General features: G+C 36.2%; 4 protein-coding genes across 6 annotated transcripts; 3 read left to right on the forward strand and 1 right to left on the reverse strand.

The window, feature by feature from the left end:
• LOC109718859 (pentatricopeptide repeat-containing protein At5g50390, chloroplastic) lies at nucleotides 1,784-4,290 on the forward strand. Its single transcript, XM_020245306.1, has one exon. It carries the CDS (start codon nucleotides 1,970-1,972, stop codon nucleotides 4,094-4,096), a length of 2,127 nt encoding a protein of 708 aa, XP_020100895.1. The 5' UTR covers nucleotides 1,784-1,969; the 3' UTR covers nucleotides 4,097-4,290.
• Nucleotides 4,383-7,284, forward strand: LOC109718863. Its single transcript, XM_020245312.1, has 3 exons — nucleotides 4,383-5,697; nucleotides 6,106-6,311; nucleotides 6,794-7,284. Exons 1-3 carry the CDS (start codon nucleotides 5,599-5,601, stop codon nucleotides 7,023-7,025), a joined length of 537 nt encoding a protein of 178 aa, XP_020100901.1. The 5' UTR covers nucleotides 4,383-5,598; the 3' UTR covers nucleotides 7,026-7,284.
• On the forward strand, nucleotides 7,689-14,525 carry LOC109718858 (protein SDA1 homolog). Of its 3 annotated transcripts, none has more exons than XM_020245303.1 (15): nucleotides 7,693-8,206; nucleotides 9,156-9,332; nucleotides 9,739-9,863; nucleotides 9,941-10,076; nucleotides 10,432-10,581; nucleotides 10,672-10,725; nucleotides 11,055-11,150; nucleotides 11,236-11,295; nucleotides 11,416-11,490; nucleotides 11,645-11,698; nucleotides 11,871-11,972; nucleotides 12,059-12,760; nucleotides 13,252-13,377; nucleotides 13,582-13,689; nucleotides 14,135-14,525. In XM_020245303.1, the coding sequence occupies exons 1-15, from the start codon at nucleotides 7,787-7,789 to the stop codon at nucleotides 14,282-14,284; spliced, it is 2,535 nt and encodes an 844-aa protein (XP_020100892.1). In that variant the 5' UTR covers nucleotides 7,693-7,786; the 3' UTR covers nucleotides 14,285-14,525. The 3 variants fall into 3 exon arrangements, with proteins under 3 accessions (XP_020100893.1, XP_020100892.1, XP_020100894.1); XM_020245305.1 differs by lacking the exon at nucleotides 7,693-8,206 and adding an exon at nucleotides 8,700-9,063; XM_020245304.1 differs by lacking the exons at nucleotides 13,582-13,689; nucleotides 14,135-14,525 and having other exon boundaries at nucleotides 7,689-8,206; nucleotides 13,200-13,315.
• LOC109718862 (50S ribosomal protein L24, chloroplastic) lies at nucleotides 14,657-17,584 on the reverse strand. The gene is made up of 4 exons (XM_020245311.1): nucleotides 17,376-17,584; nucleotides 15,833-15,871; nucleotides 15,429-15,659; nucleotides 14,657-15,101 (listed from the first exon to the last, which is right to left on the reverse strand). Exons 1-4 carry the CDS (start codon nucleotides 17,490-17,492, stop codon nucleotides 14,913-14,915), a joined length of 576 nt encoding a protein of 191 aa, XP_020100900.1. The 5' UTR covers nucleotides 17,493-17,584; the 3' UTR covers nucleotides 14,657-14,912.

The raw sequence follows: 23,097 nt of genomic DNA on the forward strand, positions 1-23,097 counted from the left end.
CGCCTGCAGCTGACCCCGGACCTCGTCAACAGCCTGCTGGGTTCGCCGATCCTGACCGACGCCGAGAAAGCGGAGCTGCGGTCGGGGACGCAGGGCCTCGACGTCGCGGCCGTCGACCGCGCGAGCAATGAATACGACATGGTGTTCAAGTTCACCAGCAGCTGCAGGCAGTACAGGATCGTGAAGTGGGCGCAGTTCTGCGTCGACCACGATCTCACCGCGGGGCAGACGATGGCCATCTGGGTCTACCGGCAGCCGCAGCCGCCGCCGCCGGTGCCGAACACGGGCGAAAGCGGAAAGCTCGGGTTGGTTTTGCTCTACTACGAGAAAGGCGACGAGAAGCAGAAGAAGATGGATGCTGAACTTCTTGACAGTGGATTTGTAGACTGCGTGAAAGCGCTGCTGATGATGGCCCGTGGGGAGTGATTCTTGATATGAGTCGTCGTCGGATAGCACTATTATTTAAAATTTTTTTATAAATAATTCTGTCAGTTTTTATAATTATAAAAATAATCTTTAAAAAAAAATTATAAAAATAGACCTCTAATATATTATATTGAATTTTTTTAAAAATAAATAATACAGGCGGTGGGTGAGTTATCGTATTTAAATGTGGTAAATTATTCACAGTTTTTATAACTCCTAATATTATTATAGAGACATAAAACATAAAAGAAGAAAGAAAAGAAATAAAAGAGAAGAAAGTGATAAATGATTTATCGTTTTTAAAAACAGTAACTTTATTTTAGATTTTTTTTTTTTTGCTCTGTGTTATTCTTCAGTATTAAAATTTATTTTAGATTTTTTTTTTTTGCTCCTCAGATTTTATGAAAAAATATTGTTTTCTGAACAGTTTGTGTTTCTGTTTCTCAACTTGATTGTCTGAGATTTGAATTAATGAAGAAAATGTTTTTTTTTTTTTTTTTTTTTTNGTAACTTTATTTTAGATTTTTTTTTTTTTGCTCTGTGTTTTTCTTCAGTATTAAAATTTATTTTAGATTTTTTTTTTTTGCTCCTCAGATTTTATGAAAAAATATTGTTTTCTGAACAGTTTGTGTTTCTGTTTCTCAACTTGATTGTCTGAGATTTGAATTAATGAAGAAAATGTTTTTTTTTTTTTTTTTCTTTTGAGAGATAGGTAACATGCTATTCGTTTCGTTTATTTCATTTAGAAATAAATTTAGCTAAAAATATAAATCAACTAAGATTCAAATTTAGAAACTCGGGTATCAACCACCAAGTCTGTTGTCACTTGCTCCGGGGACGGTCGGTAATAGCTGTTGTTCCTCAGTAGCTAATTATTGTATTTTTAAAGAAGATGGAATATGCTAGATGAAATTTCAATTATTTTTAAATTTTATGCAAAATGATTTTGTAAAAAATAGTATGCAATAACTGTTTTCCACGCTTGAAAGTATTATATTGCACTAAAAATCATATATCTGCACGGAATTTGAACTAAATGAATAAAATCATACATAGACTCGAATTAAATAGAAAAATTAATTATATTGCAAGCATAATGGAACTCGAGTTTAAATATTTTTTTTCTAATACTATAATAAGTAATATAAAATAATTGGTGATAAAAGAATTATATTTTTAATATTTATATATATTCGATAAAAACAATCTGATAATTTTGGAAGAAAAATAATAATTCAATTATAATGCAGGAAAAAAAATCTAAGTCAACAGTAAGTTGAATCTGCCACGTAGGCATCTAAAAAGTAATTAATTAATAGATATTTTAATAAAAAATTAAATTAATACTCGCATTCGTTGAACAACCGTGGCGGATCTCTCAACGCTCTCCTTCTCCTTCTCCTCCTCCTCCTCCTCAAAGCACCTCCTCCCCCACTGTGATGCGAACGAAGAACCCTACCAAACCCTACCCACGATTCCCATCCTCTCCCGTTAATCCCTCCTCCCTCATCTCTCCCACCTCCTCCATTAGAACTCTCTCTCCATGGAGCTCTACTTCACCAACCTCTGCAATTGGTCCTCGGAGCACGCCACTCGGTTCCAGGTAACTTCTCTGTCCTTTTCTTCTTCTTCGGCCAAAAAGATCGAACCTTTTCTGGGGTTCGATCCCTTCTTGTTGAGGAAAAAGCTTCCCTTTTGGGGTGGTGTCAAGTGTTGCTCCTCCTCCTCCTCTTTGGAGCGAGGCCTCAAGCCGAAGCCCATGCCCAGAATCAAGCCAATTGTTGAAACCCCAGAGCCAAAATCGGATTTTGATGATGCCCATTCGGGGAAAACGGGATCTTCGTCTCTCTGTGATCAGATTGAGAAGTGGGTCTTCTTCGGGAGGTACGAAGAAGCCCTCGAATTGTTCGAATTCTTGCGGTGTAAGAGTAATATAGTAGTTGGTTCCAGCACGTATGATTCGTTGGTGAATGCGTGCATCGGTTTGGGATCGATCCGAGCGGCGAAGATGGTGTTCCGCCACATGCTCGACACTGATTTTGAGTTCGATCAGTATATGCGGAATCGGATCCTGCAGATGCATTTGAAATGCGGCATGCTCGTCGACGCCCGCCGCTTGTTTGACGAAATGCCCGAGAGAAGCGCGGTGTCGTGGACCACCATGATCACGGGGCTCATCGACGCCGGCTCATACGAGGAGGCGTTCGAGCTCTTCCTGCTGACGTGGCAGGAGCAGCTGGATGCTGGGCCCCGCATGTTTGCCACTGTTGTTCGCGCAGCGGCGGGTGTAGGCTCTGTTTCTGCTGGCCGGCAGTTGCATACCTGTGTTGCGAAGATGGGTTTGTATGGAAATGTCTTTATATCTTGTGCTCTTATTGATATGTATAGTAAGTGTGGGTGCATTGAAGAGGCTCAGTGGGTGTTCGACGAGATGCCGGAAAAGACCGTCGTTGGATGGAACAGTATAATAGCAGGGTATGCCCTTCACGGATACAGTGAGAGAGCCTTAGAGTTGTACTATGAGATGCAGAGTTCTAATGTAAAGATGGATCACTTCACTTACTCGATTGTAGTTAGGATTTGTGCGCGATTAGGATCACTGGAACACGCAAAACAAGCTCATGCAGGTCTAGTCAGGAACGGTTTTGGGTTTGATGTTGTGGCTAACACCGCCCTTGTGGATTTGTATTGCAAGTGGGGTCGGATGGACGACGCGAGGAATGTGTTTGAGAAAATGCCTAAAAAGAATGTTATATCTTGGAATGCTCTAATTGGAGGGTATGGAAACCATGGAATGGGAGATGAGGCTATTAAGATATACGAGAGGATGGTCAAAGAGGGAATGGTTCCTAACCATGTGACCTTTCTTGCTGTTTTGCATGCATGTAGTTACTCTGGTTTGTTAGAGAAAGGGAGGGAGATTTTTGAACTGATGGGTCGAGATCCAAAAACAAAACCTAGGGCAATGCACTATGCATGTATAATCGATCTTTTGGGTCGAGAAGGGCTTTTGGATGAAGCTTTTTCGATGATAAAGAACGCTCCTTTTAGGCCCACTGCAAACATGTGGGCGGCATTGCTTACTGCTTGTAGGATTCACAAGAACTCCGAGCTCGGGAAATTCGCTGCTGAAAAGCTTTTCGGAATGGAACCCGAGAAATTAAATAATTATATTGTGCTTCTAAATATTTACAGCAGTTCGAATAGGATGGAGGATGCAGCGACGGTGTTGGAAACCTTAAAAAGGAAGGGCTTGAGATTGCTTCCTGCTTGTAGTTGGATTGAGGTCAGGAAAAAACCTTTTGGCTTTCTCTTTGGGGATAAGTCTCACCCACAAAGTGTGGAAATATATAGGAGGTTAGATGAATTAATGGAAGAGATAAAACAAATTGGGTATGTTTCTGATGAAAAAACTTTGCTTCCTGATGTGGGCGAGAATGAACAGCGACTGTCAAAGCACCATAGTGAGAAGTTAGCGATTGCTTTTGGACTGATAAACACCCCTGCTTCCACACCCCTGCAAATTGCGCAGGGCCATCGATTATGTAGTGATTGCCATAATGTGATTAAGCTCGCCACAATTGTTACCAAAAGGGAGATTGTGGTTAGGGACGCAAGCCGATTTCACCACTTTAGACATGGGACTTGTTCCTGTGGGGATTATTGGTGACTGTAGATTTCGGAATTCTTAGTTAAATGATCATACAAGGTTAACTTCTCCAATTCATGTTAATTTCGAGGTATTTAGCAGTCTAATCTACTTACAATATATATGTATTTTTTTACAATGAAATAATAGCTGAATGAGCCTTTGTTGTTAAGGATGTATCAAATTACTTTTCTTTCAAATATGTAATTTGTATATGCCTTCTGATTTATTTATTTTTTTCAGTGCCTTTTGTTTCTGTTTTTTCAGATTTCTGCATCCAAATCTGTAACTGTTCGATCTTTTTCTCTGTATCTCATTTGTTTGATTATGCTTCTAATGTGAATTAGTACCATGAGATTCATTCTCTTAATCCAACACTGATTTTGCCTATTACCAACCTACCAAGGAAAGAACTTGTACATTTCTTGTTCTTTTAATGTGACATATTTAATTATCAAATTAGTTTATCAAAATCTCTGGCAAAAGATATATTAGTTATATTTAGCTTGATAACTTGTCTTCTACAATAACTAGTCTTCTACATTATTTAAAGCAATAGTTTTTTATGATTTCCTAGTTTCACCACCTTAGTTCTATATTCATTTGTATCTATAGAAATTCATATGAGCTTTATTGCATTAAAGCGCAACTAATAGCTTATCTTCACACAATTCTGACATGGATGATTAAAAAAGAAAAAAGAAAAGGTGGAGGTAAGGTCAAGTCACCACAATGGGAATATTGCTACCCTGCTTTTGCTGTAGATTTTGAACTATTAGAGAGGGAAAATAGAGGGAGATTTCAAACTATTAGATAAGGAAAACAAAGGGATAGGATGGGTTAGAAATTTATTTGTACTTTTTGGCCCCAAAGCACAGGCTTTTAATTTGCCAAGTGCTTTATTTCTTTCTCAGAAAACCGTTTAAATATATCAATATACAAGTTCATTTTATTACACTATTAGACACGCATCATAGCATATTTACCGGCGATTATGGTTTTGCATCCCAGAAAAACATCATCAAATGCTCCCAGACTAAGACTTCTTCTAACATGCTAGGACATCAGGAAATCTCCAGAGAACATACATTGGCATCAGAAAAGTGAATATTTGGTGACCACCAAAGTCACAAACCAACCCCTTTGCCACCCTCTACTGCCATTACTTGGCTAATGTAACAAAAAGCTAAAATTGCCTAAGTAGGATGTATATATTATAGTCTCTATCATATGGGTTGCAAGGTCATCTGATTCTAAGCTTTCCTTGCACTCCTATGTAAGAAAGGAATCATGCTGAAAAGAAGGGAAAAAGAGAGGGAAAGCATCAGATTTGGAGCATCTTTACGACAGCTAATTTCTGCTCTGTTCACAACAGCACAATCACTGTACAATCTTTTTCACTTTAGCTCTCTTTTCACATTATTCACAATAAAAGGGGTCTTCTTCAATTGCCTATTCCCATTCATGCCCAGTTATCTCATTCGGCATTCTTAATTTCTTATTCTCTTCTAAAACACTGACAAATGGCGAGAATGGGAGGTATTTTAATCTGCATGTTGATTGTGATCATGGATGCAGTTGCAGGTGTACTTGGTATTGAAGCCCAGATTGCGCAGGATAAGGTACTAATGGTTCACATAAATTACAAAAGTTCCTTTCCAGTTTTTTCATTTACAAATTTAGTCATTGAAGTTTGTTCTGCATAATAATCGAGTCCTGAATTAATCTATTGTCGAAATAAAATTGCCTCATTGTCATCATCATTAGAGTTTGTTGCCAAGGCCTATCTCAAAAAACTGCCATGTCAGCGAACTCCAACGATGATGTTAATATGGCGGCTTTATTATAGAAAGTAGATGAAGGGGAGTTAATTGTTAGAATGGACAAATTTTGGGCATGATTGAGTCATAGCTCCAAGGGCATCACTGAAACTTTAAAATGAGTTTGTGATTAAAATATGCAATGTCATGATTAGCAAATGCTTTGCGTTTCCTTGTTGGGTGCTCGATGAAAACTAAACTAAAAAAAAGGGGAAGCACTTAAGGGTGTTGATCTTCGAGTGCAAAGAGCCGGTGCATCAAGCCTACAAGCTCGGGCTTGCGGCAGCGGTTCTCCTTGCCATGGCCCACGCATTGGCCAACCTGCTCGGCGGCTGCGTCTGTATCTGCTCCCAAGTTGAGTTCGTCCGTTCATCGACTAATAGGCAACTGGCTGCCATGACCCTCCTCCTCTCATGGTAATTGTGCAAATCTCGATTTTAATATCGTTATTGCATGTTTATTATATCCCTGCAAAATCATCTATTCACATACATAAACTTCTCATATCTTGATTTTAATATTATTAGGCTAGTGCACTAAATTTGACCACATCAACCGTACAAAACACCAATGTTGACAAGAGTTAATGCGTCTGCTAAAATCGCTATTCTTTCAAATGTGCCCATGCCCTGGAATAAGTTTCATATGCCTGCAATCTTGCAAATCCAATTTATGCTATCAATATACATTTTTATACTCTTCAAAACTTGGATTCTGCGGTAGCATGTTCAAATTGAAGTTACGTGCACGTGTTTAAAGATCACAACCAGGCAATTAGGAACGAATATGTGTGTAAAAACATGTTGAGACGACAATTGGCGGTCCCATTTTGAAATGTTGCACATGTTAAGAGCTTGAACTTTGAAACTTATTTTCCATCCTTGTCTATTTTGACTAGGATCGCTCTTGTGATCGGGTTCTCAATGTTGATGATCGGGGCACTGGGTAATTCAAAATCGAGAGCTTCATGCGGTTTCTCGCATCGCCATGTGTTGTCGATCGGAGGGATAGTGTGCTTCATCCATGGCCTGCTCGCTGTTGCTTACTACGTCACCGCCACCGCCGCTGCGTGGGAGGAAGGTAAGCCGCAGGTGACGACAAGGGATGGCGGAATTCAAGCTCAACCTTGATTGCAACTACACACATTTATGCATATCGGTCCCTGTTGCTCTCTTTTTTTTTTTTTTCCTTTGTTATATTGTTCTTGCATTTTGTTTATCATGATGTAATTGTTCTCCATTGTATTGAGTGGTGTGATCTCTCGATGTAGCGAAGTTCTCGTATATTCAAATTCAAGGGAGGAAACATAATATGGCATTGTGAAAATGAGGTTAAATTTTTCGCGCGTGGTTAGCGACTGCAATACGAAATCTTTTCATTTGCAGTAAATCGAGTTTGTGAGTTTGTGCATCTTCCTGCATTGAATTACTGGATTGCTGTGAACAGATTTTCTAGTTCCCATTCATTTGGGTTTCAAGTTCTGAGTTTGAGTAGCTCAAAATTTCGAAATTTATTATGCCGCATTTAATTTTTTTCAATGAAGTTATATCTCTCATGGAGTTTTCAATTTTGTTTTGGGAACCAATCAATTTTAAATTTGATTTTGCCTTGGTGAATTCATTTTCTATTTTTGAGAAACTGAGCCCAAATTTGGATCTTTCCTAAGATTATACCATTTGAAAATTTAAGGGCCATAATATGGGCGTTGACCTAAGATCGGATCGGGCAAGCTAGACCCGAAACCCGACCCAAATATAGCAACCATATTCGAGAAGCCCTAACGTGCTCCAAAGCTCGGTGGCGTCGCCGAAGCGAAACTTATATACACAATTACACATCTCTCGACTGCGGCGTCGCGCGGCGCCGACTCCACCCGCTCCTCTCCCCGGCAATGCCTCCGCCGGCCATCGCCGCCACCTCCGCGGCGCACCTCGTCTCGCCGGAGTCGCTCGCCGCGGCGGGGCGCGCGGCGGAGCGGCTGAGCCTCCCGGCGCTGCAGTCGAAGATGAAGTGCGACCCCGAGGGCTACGCGGCGGAGCTCCTCCTCCTCCGCCGCCACTTCGACTCCTCCCTCCACCTCTTCCGCCACCACTCCGCCCTCAACCCCTCCTCCTCCGCCTCCGACCACGCCGTCGCCAAGGAGGTCGGCGACCTCGCTATGTTCCTCGCCCACGTCGCCCCCTTCTACCCGGACAAGCTCGCCGATTTCCCCTCCCAGGTCGCCGATCTCCTCCGCTCCGACGCCCGGTCCCTCCCCTCCTCCCTCCGCGTCCACCTCGCACAAGCCCTAATCCTTCTCGTCAATCGCAAGGTGCGATTTTCCTCTTCTTCTCTCCCCATGATCACCATCATCATTGTGATTTTGTTCTATGAAATGCTTCGGGAATGGTAGATGAGTAGGAATATTAAGCTTTTAGTATTCCTAGTATTAACGGAAAATTTGTAATTTATGGAAAAAAAAAATGGTAGATCAGTAGGAAAAGTTAAGTTTTTAGTACTCTTGTATTAACGGCAAAATCACAATTTTTGAGAAAGTAGTATTCTTGCAACAAAAATGTGCGGCATCAAAGGCAAGAGCTTTAATTTTCAAAGAGAGTTGATTCAACAGCAGGAGGACCAGACAATCTCGATATAAAGTGTTATAGTGGGAGTTACAGGGTGCTGAACCTTTAAAGCTTTATCTATGGGAAGCCCATGGAAAGTTCTCGGCTTTTTGATATTTGTGTTCTTTGTTCCTGGTCATAGCTATAGTTAAAGTGTGCATGAGGGCTCCTTTTTTTGTCAAGTCGAAGAGCCTGTTTGTGTAGGCTATCGAGTAATGAGTTATGTTGGATGGGAGCTCCCCATTGGATTGCAATATAGGTGAGTGTTTTTTAGCTGTTGCAATTCCTTGTGATATTCTGATGTTTTTCGCTTCTGATAGATTTGCCGAAAACATGATTTATTATATCCTATAAACCGACAGTACTTAATCTTTTTTAGTCAGTTGTCGACACCTTGTGTCCACTACTACTAAATTTTTTTACTGCAAGAAGAGATATACCGGAGGAAAAACTCTATGAAGCTTGGGATGGGTATTATATTATTTCGTTAGCCATAGTGAGTGTGATTTGACCTCTACAGCTGGATGTTGGTAGCTCTGTTTGAGATCTTCAAGTTCCATTGATGTTATTTGAACTCATAGTTGCATCTTTAAAATCCACTATGGATGTATTGTAAATTTTTCATAGCTTGAGTTGTATTACTCTTTTTGTTTTTAGATTGCTGAGCATGGCGACACATTAGAATTGTTTATGGACCTTCAAACTCTCGGCGACCGTACATTGAGAAAACTGGCCTTTTCACATGTTGTGCACAGCATTCGACGGATGAATCAAAAACATAAAAATGAGCCCATGAACCGCAAATTGCAGAATATTCTCTTTTCAATACTACAGGTTTGTAGCATCCTGTGTTCTTACTGGCGACGTGCGTCGCTCTGTTTTAACCTTTTCTCTCTATACTTTTCTATGGGCCTGTTTGGCCTGGTTAGAGGCTCGGAGCTTTTGGAAAAATATTTCAGCAGAGTTGTCGCATAAAAAGTAACTGCATCTTTGTCAATATCTCCTACAAAAGCTTCCTATTGCTGTAGAAGCAGAAGCTTCAAACTGGAATCTGTGCCTTGAGACCAAATTGCTTACTCCAATCTGTTTTAAGCCAAATACTTTGTCTTGCCTTTTGGAATGGAGCAGTTGTGTCAGAATCCAAGCCAAATAAACACCAAGTAAACAGTTGCTTTCTTCAAGACAATAATCATATTTGTGTCTAATCTTGACAATTGTATACAACTTTGTCTTATTATAGGGCGAAGAAGAACTAAGAGCCAAAAGGTCTCTTACTGTTCTTTGTGACCTTCATCGGCGGAAGGTGTGGTTTGATGATCGAACAGCAAACGGCATATGTGCAGCATGTTTCCACCCATCTTCAAGGTAATTTTTCACCTTATTTCACATTTGGTTATTGCAATACTTCCATACTTCATTGTTTGAGTTGTTTGGGAGTTCAGGATTATGATAGCTGCTCTTTCTTTCCTTCTCGGGTATGAACAAGTTGAAGAAGAGGATGAGAGTGAAGCCTCCAGTAGTGAAGATGATACCGCTGAACCATCGCAAGTCATTCTTAGCAGAGAGGCTGTTTACAAGGTACCCTGATTCTTCATGTTCTTCTCTTTTTATCTTTTAAATCCCTTAAACTTTTGGTATATTTTAGGAGCTACAGTTAAAATTTTGTTTCTATTCATGTTGCTAGTTTCAGAGCAGCAGGATGTCTTGTTGTTTGTAAAGTAACTGTACATAAAAGCATGCAAGAGGCTTGTCTCAGTCTCTCTCTCTCTCTCTTCCCTTTTTTGGGTCACAGCTATTATATGTTGATATTTTCTGTATAGGATATTGATGGAGCCCTTCCATTTCAAATACCCAGTTCATAATAGTTTTTGTCGATAAAAATTATTTATGTATGCTCCTAAGGCAAAATTTTTTGATCTTTTCTTCCTTATAGGCACATCACAAGGGTACCACTGCTAGCAAGAAAAAGAAGAAAGCTAAACTGCAGCGTGCTGTTCGTAGCATGAAAAGACAACAAAAAATAGCCTCGCAAAATAACAGTTCCAATTACTATTCTCCCCTCACATATCTAAAAGATCCACAGGTTGGATCATTGCTTGAACTAATAGCTATAACCTATCTTGCTTATCTTGTTTCCAGCTAATAGATTTTTTTTTTCATTTATTGTTTGCAGGGTTTTGCTGAAAAGCTGTTTTCTCGACTTCAGAAATGTAATGAGCGATTTGAGGTCCCCCCCATCTTCTTCTATCCTTTATTTTTGAATAGTTGGCTATTTGGCTATTTTTCTTATTCGTTATGACTTCTGACTTCTATCTCATAATCAAGTTAAAACTATCTTCAGTATTGAGAATTAAAACATAATCTAATTCATTTTATACGGCTCTCTCGTTTCCGGATGTTTTGGGAAGTTCAATGGTGGTTGGTTGTTTGGTCATAATTAGTGTTTGTCCTTAATACGCCTCGGTTGATACAAAGCAATGTCTTATTTGTTTATAAACTTATACTTCTTATATGTTGTTGTAAGTCGTAACATGGGTCTCCTTTTTTTTTTTTCAGGTTAGGATGATGATGTTAAAAGTAATTTCTAGGACTATTGGGTTGCATCGTTTGATATTGTTAAATTTCTATCCATTTCTTCAAAGATATGTTCAGGTATGTTATATCATTTATGAATAAGGATGCTAACACAAGATTGAAATCATGAATCTTCTCATCTTTTTGCCCTTTTTGTTGGCAGCCTCATCAACGTGATGTCACGACTTTGCTTGCTGCGGCAGTCCAGGCCTGCCATGATATGGTCGTCCTTTCACTTAGTTTCTTTTTGTAGTTAAAATTTTAAACTGATGAGTTATGTTGTACTGTTTTCTGTTTTTCGTATATTGATTTGGCAAATGTGTTTTTTTTTGTTCAATATTAGGTGCCGCCTGATGCTGTGGAACCACTATTTAAACAGATAGTAAATCAGTTTGTGCACGACCGCTCTCGCACAGAGGTACTGTGGAATATTTATGTTTTTAGATGTTTTAAGTCATACCTAGTGGTTTATTTCTCACTTTTAATCGTCCATATTTGTTTACATACATATTTATTTATATAATCTACTATTCTGGCATTGAGGAAATATACTATTTCCCTTTGTTTGCTAGGCTATTGCCGTTGGACTGAATGTTGTGAGAGAGATCTGTCTGCGGATGCCTCTGGTATTGTTTCCATGTGATTCGCTCTTGTTAATAAAGATGAATTACTGTTAGTTATTTACCTGGATTTTTTAAATTTAATACTGGAGTTTATTTTCTGTTTTCACATTTTATATGCTGTTTTTAGTTTTCTTTTTTCATTCACTTAAATGTTATTTTCTCATGAACCCTTCAGCTGATGAATGAGGACTTGCTTCAAGACCTAGTTCTATACAAGAAGTCGCACGAGAAAGCAGTTTCGACAGCTGCTCGATCATTAATTACTCTATTCAGAGAGGTTAATCAAATGATACCTTATTCTATAATTTTATTTGATGTCTTTTAAAATTGTTTCATTGAACTGGACTTTGAATTTGAATTCAGATATGCCCTTCTCTTTTGGTCAAGAAAGATCGTGGCCGTCCAATTGATCCAAAAGCGAGACCAAAAGCTTTTGGAGAGGTCAATGTGGCCAGCAATGTACCTGGACTTGAGTTGCTGCAAGGACATGTTGATGATGATATTGATGATGATGATGAAGATGAAGGTTCTGAGGGAGATCAAGAAAATGATGACGACGAAGTAGATGAGGTAGAGGGGGATGATCATGTTAGATCTGAAGGTGAAGATGAAGAATTAACAGATGGTGCTGATGGAGATGGGAGCTATGATGACTCTGGTGATGATGATGATAATGATGACGATGGTGAAGAAGAAGAGGAGGATGATGAAGATGATGAAGTGGTGACTAAAAAGGTTAAAGAAGAGCCTAATATTAACGACCATGATAATGATGATGAGGATGATGATGATGATGATGATGATGATGGTGATGGTGATGATGATGGTGGTGGTGGTGGCGAGGGCACTCACCCAGTTAGTAGTGATGAGGAAAAGGTGAAAGAAGATGAATTATTGAGAGGAGAGAAGAGAAAGTTGTCGGATTTCATTGGGCAGCTAAATGCTGCAGATGTGAGCCTTCGAGCTTTAAAGAGAGTTGCAGGCTCTCAAAGGGCACGAAATTTGCCTAATGAAACTGATGGAATACTTTCTAATGAAGATTTCCAGCATATTAAGGAGCTGATGGTAAGTTGTTTCTGACATTTGTTGCACATTTTTTCTGCAAAGAGGCTTTATCCATTTCCTATTAGAGGATATTTCCAGTGAATTTCTGCTCTAGCCTATCTCAGTGGTCTTTTTAGCCTGCCCAGGGCTACCAAAGTGATTTCTTCATACTTCGTAGAGCTGTCCGAAAAAGCACTACCAGCATCTATTTTGAAATGTCCCCCAAAAGCTTTATGTTCCACCAAAGGCACAAGCTTCCCAACTACAGGAAATGCTCTAGAGTTTTTGTTTACCAAATGCCTGGCTACTGCCTTGCGGACTGCTATCTTAAACTTTGGTCCTGGAAATAGACCTATTTGTAGGAGGATGTCGCCACAAACTTTAGTACGCCATCTTGGCCTTCACAAAGATTATACAAATATTTACAAATAAATAATTGATTTCATTTTTTTTTTTTCAGTTCCGCATGTAATTATGGGGACAGTAACAGTTTGCATGAATTGAATGTTTAGGCAAAGAAAGATGCTAAGCTCTCCATGGCTCGGGAAGGTCTTTCAGCAAAGGGTTCAGATTCCAGAATAAAAATCCCTTCTTCTGAGCAGCTTAGTGTAAAACGTGTCGATCCTGCTAAACTTGAGGTGAGTCATCAATCCCTCTAGTTATTAGTTGCTTTCTGTTCTATGTTAACCTTTCCTGTTAACCACCCATTACTTGTGTGGTGATAAGTGAAGCTTGTGAAGAATATATCATGATAAACATTCTTCTATACGCTCTGTCATTTTACATACACAATATTATATCTAAAGTAGCTTATTGTTCCTCCTCCTTACAAACCAATACAGGTAAACATTAAAAGAAAGCGTACCAGTGAAGAGAAATTGGCGGCAGTGAAAGCTGGGAGGGAGGAGAGAGGAAAGTACCAGGCTAGGACGGCCGTGAAGCAGAAAAAGGTACCTGTCCAAATTCATTACTACGCTCAATTGTGCCGGGTCTATTTCCGATTGGGTTTCTCTGTTAAATGTTTTTCTATTGGGTTTCACTGAATTTATGAGATAATGATTCTTAGATTTGGTCCAAGGGGTTAAATCTACAACCATTAGATTGGTGTTTAGCATACTTATTATTTATAATAAATATATAACACCATGATGTATTTTTCCCCAATCATTTATTCCATTTCCCTTTTTTTAAGAGAAGCAGAGAACTGTTATCTTCTTTTTTCATTTTCAAACTGAATCGAATTAATCAGGATGCATCAGTTCAACTCTGAATTTGCTCTCTCCTCTCTCTCACACACACAAGCACACACCAGAATATTTCCTTTGGTTAAAGTTACTGTATCAGTTTATGAGGTGTTCGAAACTGATTGAAATGTTGGTGCATTGGTTGATTCAGACTGGCGGGCTGAGTAACCGGCAGAAAGAGCACAAGAAGTCGATGCCTTCCGCCGCGAAGAGGGCGAAGGCGGTTCGTTCGCGACAAGAGAGGAAGAAGAAACAAAGGCACTCCGGCAAGAATTTCTTGGGCAAAAAAGCTTGGAAATAGGGGAAAAAAAAATTCACCTATAAATTTGCCTCTCCCTTTTGTACTCAAGCATCTAAAATTTTGACTTGTACTATTTTTTGCCTTATTTAATGAGGAACATAAATCTTAGGTTTTTGTTGGTTGGCAGTGAGTGAAAGGTGTTAGTAAATTGGCAAATGTTGATAGAGAAAATTTAGGTCTTGATTTGTGGCCTTAACCTTTTTGTTTTTTCCTACTTAAATTTTATGTGGTTTCCTGTGTAGACGGTTGCTCTAGGTGGCATAATTTTGTTAACTGCATGATCAGATGATGCTTTTCGAAGTAGAGAACTTGTGCCAGAAGTAATGCTAATGGGGCAATCAATCACTCAATCACAAGATTGGACGAAAAAACTGACAAAATAAAAGGCATCTTGTGGCATCCAATTCACATTTGCAAAAGAAAATAGGCTTCACTTCCATATATAGGATGGAATAAATAAAATACCCTAGAGAGCCTTAAATTGGTGATATATGCATGCTGATATGAATCAAAATTGTAATGTAAAGCATAAAATACATCTGAAACAAATTCGTCGAACATAAAGAGGAGAAAAACAGAAACATGGAACTATATGCAATTCAGACAATCTGCTTCATGTTAAGTGTGATTACTCCTTCGCCTTCGTTCTTTCCTTGATCACCTTTTTCCAATTTTCTGCACTGTCGATTACTTCGCCGGTCTTAATGAGATAGCGAACTCTTGTGCCGTCCTCGAGAATTTTATGCCCCACTCTGCTTGCTACCTGCTGTTCTTTCGAGTACAGCATCACATTCGAGCTGTGAATAGCTGCTTCAATCTGTTCGCAGGAAAAAAAAGAAGTTAATCGCACAAGTATTCTTTTGGAATCTCATTGAGTTTCTAGTTATGACTCTATTGAAATGCAGGAAAACTCTCTTTACATATCGTAGTCTTAACACCTCCGTCCCTGAAACTTCGAAACATATAGTTAACTTCTACTAACATATGTGCAAGGTCATAGATTTTGTCGAATGGAACAAGGAGAAGTGATGAAATCTTATATAGTTTACAGCAACATATATAGGTTAGGTGTAAAGAGAATATCTTATGATATAAATACTGGGATGTTCCTGCAATTTAACTGGAAGACTAGAAGATCCCCTACCTTTACAATTTGACCTGGCTCTCCTTGTTCTCTGCTTTTCATGTGCTTGGTCTTCAAGTTCATGTCCTTGACAATCACAGTGCTGTTATGCCTGAAAATTTGAGTAATTTCTCCAACTTTACCCTTTTCGCGGCCCGCGATAATCTTTACTGTGTCACCAACTTTAACGTGCATCTTATGCAACACCGGGAGGCTGTTGGGCTTGCATTCCTTGCGCTCCCATCGCTTAAGCTGCGAAAGGAAGACAAGATTTCCACAATATCATAGGCCAGTTCAATACGTTGATGCACGCGTCCAACTACATGCATGCCGATCGATGATTCATTGTATATATACTGAGGAGCAAATATGATTCAGAAATTATTACTAGCTTATCGAATGCAGAACGGAAGAAATGTACTGACCTTCATTACTATGGCACATGGTTTGTCCAGAATTTTGATCTGCATGCCAAAATCACAGGCATTAGAACTTTCAGACGAAGAACAAGGGAACAGATGAATAGATAAACAGATGATCATGTACTAATACAAGCGAGAATCAGCATAATAATTTTGTCAATGATTTTTCTGAAAGAAAAGTGCAAGAATTCCTAGTTGTATGATCCAAATAGATATTCTATGTATCATGAACCTAGGTTAGGAGAATTGTTATTCCAATTTAGGTTATCTTCATTTTACTTGAGAAATACTTTGCCATTTTGCAGTTATTGAAGTTACAAAAAGAAAAAGGAAGGGACATTCTTTTTACACTTTGCAAAAACTTGAAAACTTTTGAACTAAAATGATAGCAAGTTATGAAGTTAAAAAAATATATATATACAGAAAAGAAGCAGCAGCATGCATTCCATGTCTTGAATCTGAGATGTTTGGAAATGCAATCAACAAAAGAAAACCAGAAATGGTGCCATTGGCACTCTAAACCATTAAGAAAATCGATATATTGAGTCTAACATGCGAGCACCAGATTCTCAAAACTTCAAACCAGGAGTCAACTCATTCGACATTGAAATCCTCGACTGCATTTGGGTCGGATATGTTGTTAGGAAATCGATATCCCTTACAGTGATAAGACTAAAACCGATACCCCACGGATTCCTAGTGCTAAAGTGAGAAGATTCAAACAATTATATTGGCATTTATTTTGCTTTTTTTTTATCACCACGAATACTAATTGAGAAGTATAACCAGAAAAATCCAAATCCAGAATACCTCTTGCTTAGCTTTTCTGAAGAAAACAGTGCGTGTCGCAGCCACTCTATCCAATTCTACTAAGGGAAGGCATAAGCTCTAGTTTATCATAGATCATAACAAAACATATTTTGCAGCATTCCTGAGGGTAATGCAGCACACGAAAGAGAGAAAGAGAAGGCCAAAGGCCGCAATTTTGATACATTGCCGACGAATTCCTCAGCATACATCTACACATTTTGGGCACTTTTGAAAGCACCAGCTTCATCAACTGCTCAAAATTCTCAGGCATTTTAGGCCCAAACACGCAAAAGAATTCGAAATCGAAAAAATGGCGAACTTCGGGCATTCGAAAGCTCCGCAGTGTATCAACTACCAGGTACAATTAGAAGCAGAAAATTTGCATTTACACTAACCCAAACCCAATTTTTTATTTTTTTTTTAAAAAACATGTTCTGTATAATTTCCTCAACCATTCTTCTACAATCACAAGAAATTTTTAATATAACCCGATCAAAATCGCAAAAGGAAGCAACTTTATTCTTCCATGAACACATTTCTCGTCAAAATGGGGGGCGAAAACCCAAGAACCCAATCGAAAAGCCCTCGGCTTTACCCATGATAGTGGTAAAACGAGAGAACCCCGATGACAAAATCCGCTCAAAACTACAAACCGAGCCATACCCATCGCTCCGGAGCTCAAAATGGGAACCATACGGAGAAGGGGAGAGGGAGAGGGGGAGAGAGAGAAGCTGACCGAGGAAGGGGAGGAGGGGAGGAAGGGGGAGAGGCGGAGGCCGAAGAAGGAGTTGGAGATGGAGTTGGAGATGGAGAGCCCCGCCATGGAGCTCTGGAGCGCCATTATCGTCGCCATCTTCGTCGTCGTCGTCGTCTTCTTCCTTCGTTCTCCTTCGCCTCGCTCGCTACTCCCCAAGCGTTCGGAGATGATAACGCTCGACTTCTTCGCAAATATGCGCATAGACCCCTCACCTATACCTAATTCTAAATATATCCCTCAAATAGCTATTTTAGTAAACTATAGTAAGACTAAAATAGCTATTCTTAGAGTGTTTGAGTAGCAAATTTTTTTTCGCAAAAATAGGAGTATGTATATTTTAAAATTTTTTTTTCCTTTTTGGTTGTCACTAACATCATTATTTTGGTGAAATATAGTAAATCTAAGATAGCTTTTAAATTCAAATATTAGAGTTTTTTATAATAAATTTTTTTTTGCAAAATATTTATCAGGGTACGTATATTTTTAAAAAAATTTCTTTTTTCCTTTTTATTGTTAGGAACAGCTCCATTTTGGTGATCTATAGTAAATCTAAAATAATTATTAAATACAAATATTAGAGTCTTTGAGTAGGAAAAATTTTTGTGCAAAAAATATACGGGTATGTATATTTTTCAAAAAATTATATTTTTCTATTTTATTGTCACGGACAGCATCATTTTGGTGAACTGTAGTAAGGCTAAAATAGCTATTAAATTCAAATATTAGAGTCTTTGATTAGCAAAAAAAAATTTGCAAAAAATTTATAGGAGTATGTATATATTTTTTGAAAAATTATTTTTTTTTGTTGTCAGGAACAACGCTATTTTGATGAACTACAATAAGACTAAAATAGCTATTAAATTCAAATATTAGAGTATTTGAGTAGCAAAAATTATTTTTTTGCAAAATTTTTTTTTTCCTTTTTGTTGTCAAGAACAACACTATTTTGGTGAACTATAATAAGGCTAAAATAGCGATTCTTAGAGTTTTTGAATAGCAAAATTTTTTTTGCCAAAATAGGAGTATGTACATTTAAATTTTTTTTTCCTTTTTTGTTGTCACGAACAGCACCATTCTGGTAAACTATAATAAGGCTAAAATAGCTTTTTAATTCAAACATTAGAGTCTTTGGTAATAAAAATTTTTTTGCGAAACATTTATGAGAGTATATATATTTTTTTAATTTTTTTTTCTTTTTATTGTCACAAACAGCTCCATTTTGGTGACACATAGTAAGTCTAAAATAATTATTAAATTTAAATATTAGAGTCTTTAGTATGAAAAATTTTTGTGCAAAAAATATAGTGGTATGTATATTTTTTAAAAAAATTATATTTTTCTATTTTGTTGTCATGGACAGCATCATTTTGGTGAACTGTAGTAAGGCTAAAATAGCTATTAAATTCAAATATTAGTCTTTGATTAGCAAAAATTTTTTTGCAAAAAAATTATAAGTGTATGTATATTTTTTTTTAAATTATTTTTTTCTGTCGTAACAAGCAGCTCCATTTTGATGAACTATAGCAAGGCTAAAATAACTATTAAATTCAAATATTAAAGTCATTGAGTATTTTCCTTTTTTCTTGTCATGAACAGCATTATTTTGGTGAACTATAGTAAAGCTAAAATGACTATTCTTAGAGTCTTTGAATAGCAAAAGTCTTTTTGCAAAAATAGGTGTATGTATATTTTTATAATTTTTTTNACCCCCCCTGTGGTTTCATGCATTCTCACTTTCATACCCTGTGGTTTAAAACGTATCAATTTGCCCCCCTGTGGTTTCATTTTTCTCTTTTTGTTATCAATTTTATTATTTTTTTTTTCTTAAATCAGTGACAAAATTAAAATTAAAGGATACTAAAGTGAATATTCGATAAACATAGATGGTTATCTGAAGTTTTTTGTATATAATTTAACGAAATATTAACGAAAAAGCTTCTGAAAAGATAAAAACGAAACCACAGGGGGGGCAAATTGATACGTTTTAAACCACAGGGTACTAAAGTGAGAATGCATGAAACCACAGGGGGGGTTTTTGAAGTTTTCCCTAAATTCAAATATTAGAGTCTTTGAATAGCAAAAATTTTTGTGCAAAAAACTTATAGGGGTATGTATATTTGTTAAAAAATTATATTTTTCTATTTTGTTGTCACAGACAGCATTATTTTGGTGAACTGTAGTAAGGCTAAAATAACTATTAAATTCAAATATTAGAGCAAAAAAATTTTTGCAAAAAATTTATAGGAGTATGCATATTTTTTATTTTTTATTTTTTTTTTTGTCACGATCAGCACCATTTTGATCAACTACACTATGGCTAAAATAGCTATTAAATTAAAATATTAGAGTCTTTGAGTAGAAAAAAAAAATTTTTTTTGCAAAATTTTTTTTCCTTTTTTGTTGCCAGGCACAACAATGTTTTGGTGAACTATATTAAGATAAAATAGCCATTCTTAGAGTCTTTGAGTAGCAAAAGTTTTTTTGCAAAAATAGGTGTATGTATATTTTAATTTTTTTTTTTTTTTTGTTGTCACAAACAACACCATTTTGGTGAACTATAATAAGCTAAAATAGCTATTAAAATCAAATATTAGAGTTTTTAAGTAACAAAACAATTTTTGCAAAAAATTTATAGGACTATGTTTTTTTTTTTCTTTCTGTTCTCACGAACAGTACAATTTTCGGTGAACTATAGTAAGTCTATAATTGCTATTAAATTCAAATATTAAAGTCTTTAAATAGCAAAAATTTTTGTGCAAAAAATTTATAGGGGGGGAGGGGTGGGGGGTTGTGTATATTTTTTAAAAAAATTATATATATATTTTTTGTTGTCGCGAACAACATTATTTTAGAGAACTATAGTAAGGCTAATTAAATTCAAATATTAGAGTCTTTAATTAGCAAAAAATTTTTTGCAAAAAAAATTTGTTTTTCTTTTTTGTTGTCGAGAACAACACTATTTTGATAAACTATAGTAAGGCTAAAATAGTTATTCTTAGAGTCTTTCCGTAGCAAAATTTTTTTTGTAAAAATAGGAGTATGTATATTTAAAAAACAAATATTTCTTTTTTGTTGTCACGAACAGCACCATTTTGGTGAACTATAGAATGGCTAAAATAGCTATTAAATTCAAATATTAGAGTCTTTGATTATTAAAATTTTTTTTGCAAAAAATTTACAGGAGCATGTATATATATATTTTTAATTTTTTTATTTTTTGTTCACACGAACAGCGCCATTTTGATGAACTATAGTAAGACTAAAATAACTATTAAATTTAAATATTAGTGTCTATAAGTAGCAAAAATTATTTTTTTGCAAATTTTTTTTTTCCTTTTTTATTGTCAAGAACAACACTATTTTGGTTAACTATAGTAAGGCTAAAATAGCTATTCTTAGAGTTTTTGAGTAGCAAAAGATTTTTTGCAAAAATAGGTGTATGTATATTTTAAATTTTTTTTTCTTTTTTTAAGTCACGAACAACACCATTTTGGTGAACTATAGTAAGCTAAAATAGCTAATAAAATCAAATATTAGAGTCTTTAAGTAACAAAATATTTTTTCCAAAAAAATTATAGGAGTATGTATATTTTTTTAAAACTTTTTTTTTCTTTTTGTTCTTACGAACAGTATCATTTTTAGTGAACTATAGTAAGTCTATAATAGCTATTAAATTCAAATCTCAGAGTCTTTGAATAGCAGAAATTTTTGTGCAAAAAATTTATAGGGGTATGTATATATTTTTAAAAAATTATATTTTTTCTTTTTTGTTGTCACGAACAACATTATTTTGGTGAAATATAATAAGGCTAAAATAGCTATTAAATTCAAATATTAGGGTGTGTTTGGTTCGCTTCTTTTTCACCCTGGAATCGGAATTGGAATGGGTAAATCCCTTTGTGGGTGTTTGGTAAGCAGGAGTCTCATTCCGATTCCGATTCCCGAGTGGAATGGGAATCCCCCAATCATCTCTTTTTTCAATCCGGCTTAGAAGGCTAGGCCGGATTGGAAATTGAATCCCGACGGAATGGACATTTATTCGGATTAAATTTATTTTTTCAATTTTTTTAATTAAAATATGAGTTAAAATTTAAAAATTAAATATATAATTTTAAATTTTAATTTGAACTTAAATTAAAAATTAAAATTTAATCAAGTATTTCGAATCTAACTTATTAATTTGAATTTAAATTAAATTTTAATTTATATAAAGTTTTATTCAAATTTTATTTCAAACTTAAATTAAATATATGGATTCAAATTAAAATTTAAATTGTAATTTTAAGTTTGAATTTGAATAAATCAAAATTTTAGTTTCATATTTTGAATTATCCACTTAACTTCAAAGTTTAATTTTTTTAAACAAAATATATTTAAAATTTTGACATTATTTCAAAATTTTGATGTAAATTTTTAATATTTAATATTTAATTTGAATTTTAATTAATATATTATAAAGATAATGTTAGTATATTAATTTGATTACAATTTTTATATTCACCTGAACCAAACACCGATAATGGGAATGATTTATTCCGATTCCGATTCAGGTGATAAACCAAACAGAATTAGGTAATGAGTCATTTCGATTTCGATTCCTGCTTATTTTGATTCCGATTCCAATTTCGATTCCGACTACAAACCAAACATGCCCTTAAAGTCTTTGACTCAGGCCACTAGCAACAATAACTCGTTGGGCCCAACCACCAGCCCAAAATGCTTAAACCCAGTTATTATTGTTTGCGTCTAAGTCTCTTATATACCTAATCACATCTCCATTCCTATCCAATATGGGATTATTGGGGTGTGTCACACACACAGCCCAAGATCACCAGGCGATGTGAGACTCGTCTCGCTAACCTTATCATCTAAACCCTAGCATAGCAGGCCACCTTGTCATTCACACTCCAGCATAGCCTGCATAGCCTATCACTTTGTCTTTCAGACCCTGGCTCAATCGAAACTCGTCACACATTTCCGGCTGGTGAACTGGCTCTGATACCAAATGTAACGGCTCAGCCCACTAGCAATAATAACTCATTGAGCCCAAACACCGGCCCAAAATATTTAAGTGCAGTTATTATTACTAGTGTCTAAATCTCTTATATACCCAATCACATCCTCATTGCTATTCGATATGGGATTATTGGGGTGTAACAAATTAGCAAAAAAAATTTTGCAAAAAATTTATAGGAGTATGTTTTTTTTTTTTTTTTTTTTTTTTTTTTTTTTTTTTTGTCACGAACACCGCCATCTTGATGAACTATAGTAAGGCTAAAATCGCTATTAAATTCAAATATTAGAGGCTTTGAATAGCAAATTTTGTGCAAAAAATTTATAGGGGTATGTATATATTTTTAAAAAATTATATTTTTCTTTTTTGCTGTCACGAGCAGCATTATTTTGGTGAAATACAGTAAGGCTAAAATAGCTATTAAATTCAAATATTAAACTCTTTGATTAGCAAAAAATTTTTTGCAAAAAATTTATAGGAGTATGTATTTTTTATTTTTTTATTTTTTGTCACAAACAACGCCATTTTGATGAACTATATAAGGCTAAAATCGCTATTAAATTCAAATATTAGAGGCTTTGAGTAGCAAAAATTATTTTTTTGCTGAATTTTTTTTTCCTTTTTTGTTGTAAAAAACAATACTATTTTTGTGAACTATAGTAGGGCTAAAATAGCTATTCTTAGTCT

Source organism: Ananas comosus, linkage group 12, assembly GCF_001540865.1.
Source record: "Ananas comosus cultivar F153 linkage group 12, ASM154086v1, whole genome shotgun sequence".
Taxonomy (NCBI): Eukaryota; Viridiplantae; Streptophyta; class Magnoliopsida; order Poales; family Bromeliaceae; genus Ananas; species Ananas comosus.

Excerpts from the sequence above, each read along its gene's own strand:
- LOC109718862 (XM_020245311.1), bottom strand. The coding sequence starts at position 17,492 with ATGGCGACGATAATGGCGCTCCAGAGCTCCATGGCGGGGCTCTCCATC. Across the intron at positions 15,872-17,375 it reads TCCCCTCCTCCCCTTCCTCG|ATCAAAATTCTGGACAAACC; the intron begins GTCAGCTTCTCT and ends TTTGGCATGCAG. Across the intron at positions 15,102-15,428 it reads AGCCAGGTCAAATTGTAAAG|ATTGAAGCAGCTATTCACAG; the intron begins GTAGGGGATCTT and ends TCCTGCGAACAG.
- LOC109718858 (XM_020245303.1), top strand. The coding sequence starts at position 7,787 with ATGCCTCCGCCGGCCATCGCCGCCACCTCCGCGGCGCACCTCGTCTCG. Across the intron at positions 8,207-9,155 it reads TCCTTCTCGTCAATCGCAAG|ATTGCTGAGCATGGCGACAC; the intron begins GTGCGATTTTCC and ends TTTTGTTTTTAG. Across the intron at positions 12,761-13,251 it reads AGCATATTAAGGAGCTGATG|GCAAAGAAAGATGCTAAGCT; the intron begins GTAAGTTGTTTC and ends TTGAATGTTTAG.
- LOC109718863 (XM_020245312.1), top strand. The coding sequence starts at position 5,599 with ATGGCGAGAATGGGAGGTATTTTAATCTGCATGTTGATTGTGATCATG. Across the intron at positions 5,698-6,105 it reads CCCAGATTGCGCAGGATAAG|GGGAAGCACTTAAGGGTGTT; the intron begins GTACTAATGGTT and ends ACTAAAAAAAAG. Across the intron at positions 6,312-6,793 it reads ATGACCCTCCTCCTCTCATG|GATCGCTCTTGTGATCGGGT; the intron begins GTAATTGTGCAA and ends TATTTTGACTAG.
- LOC109718859 (XM_020245306.1), top strand. The coding sequence starts at position 1,970 with ATGGAGCTCTACTTCACCAACCTCTGCAATTGGTCCTCGGAGCACGCC.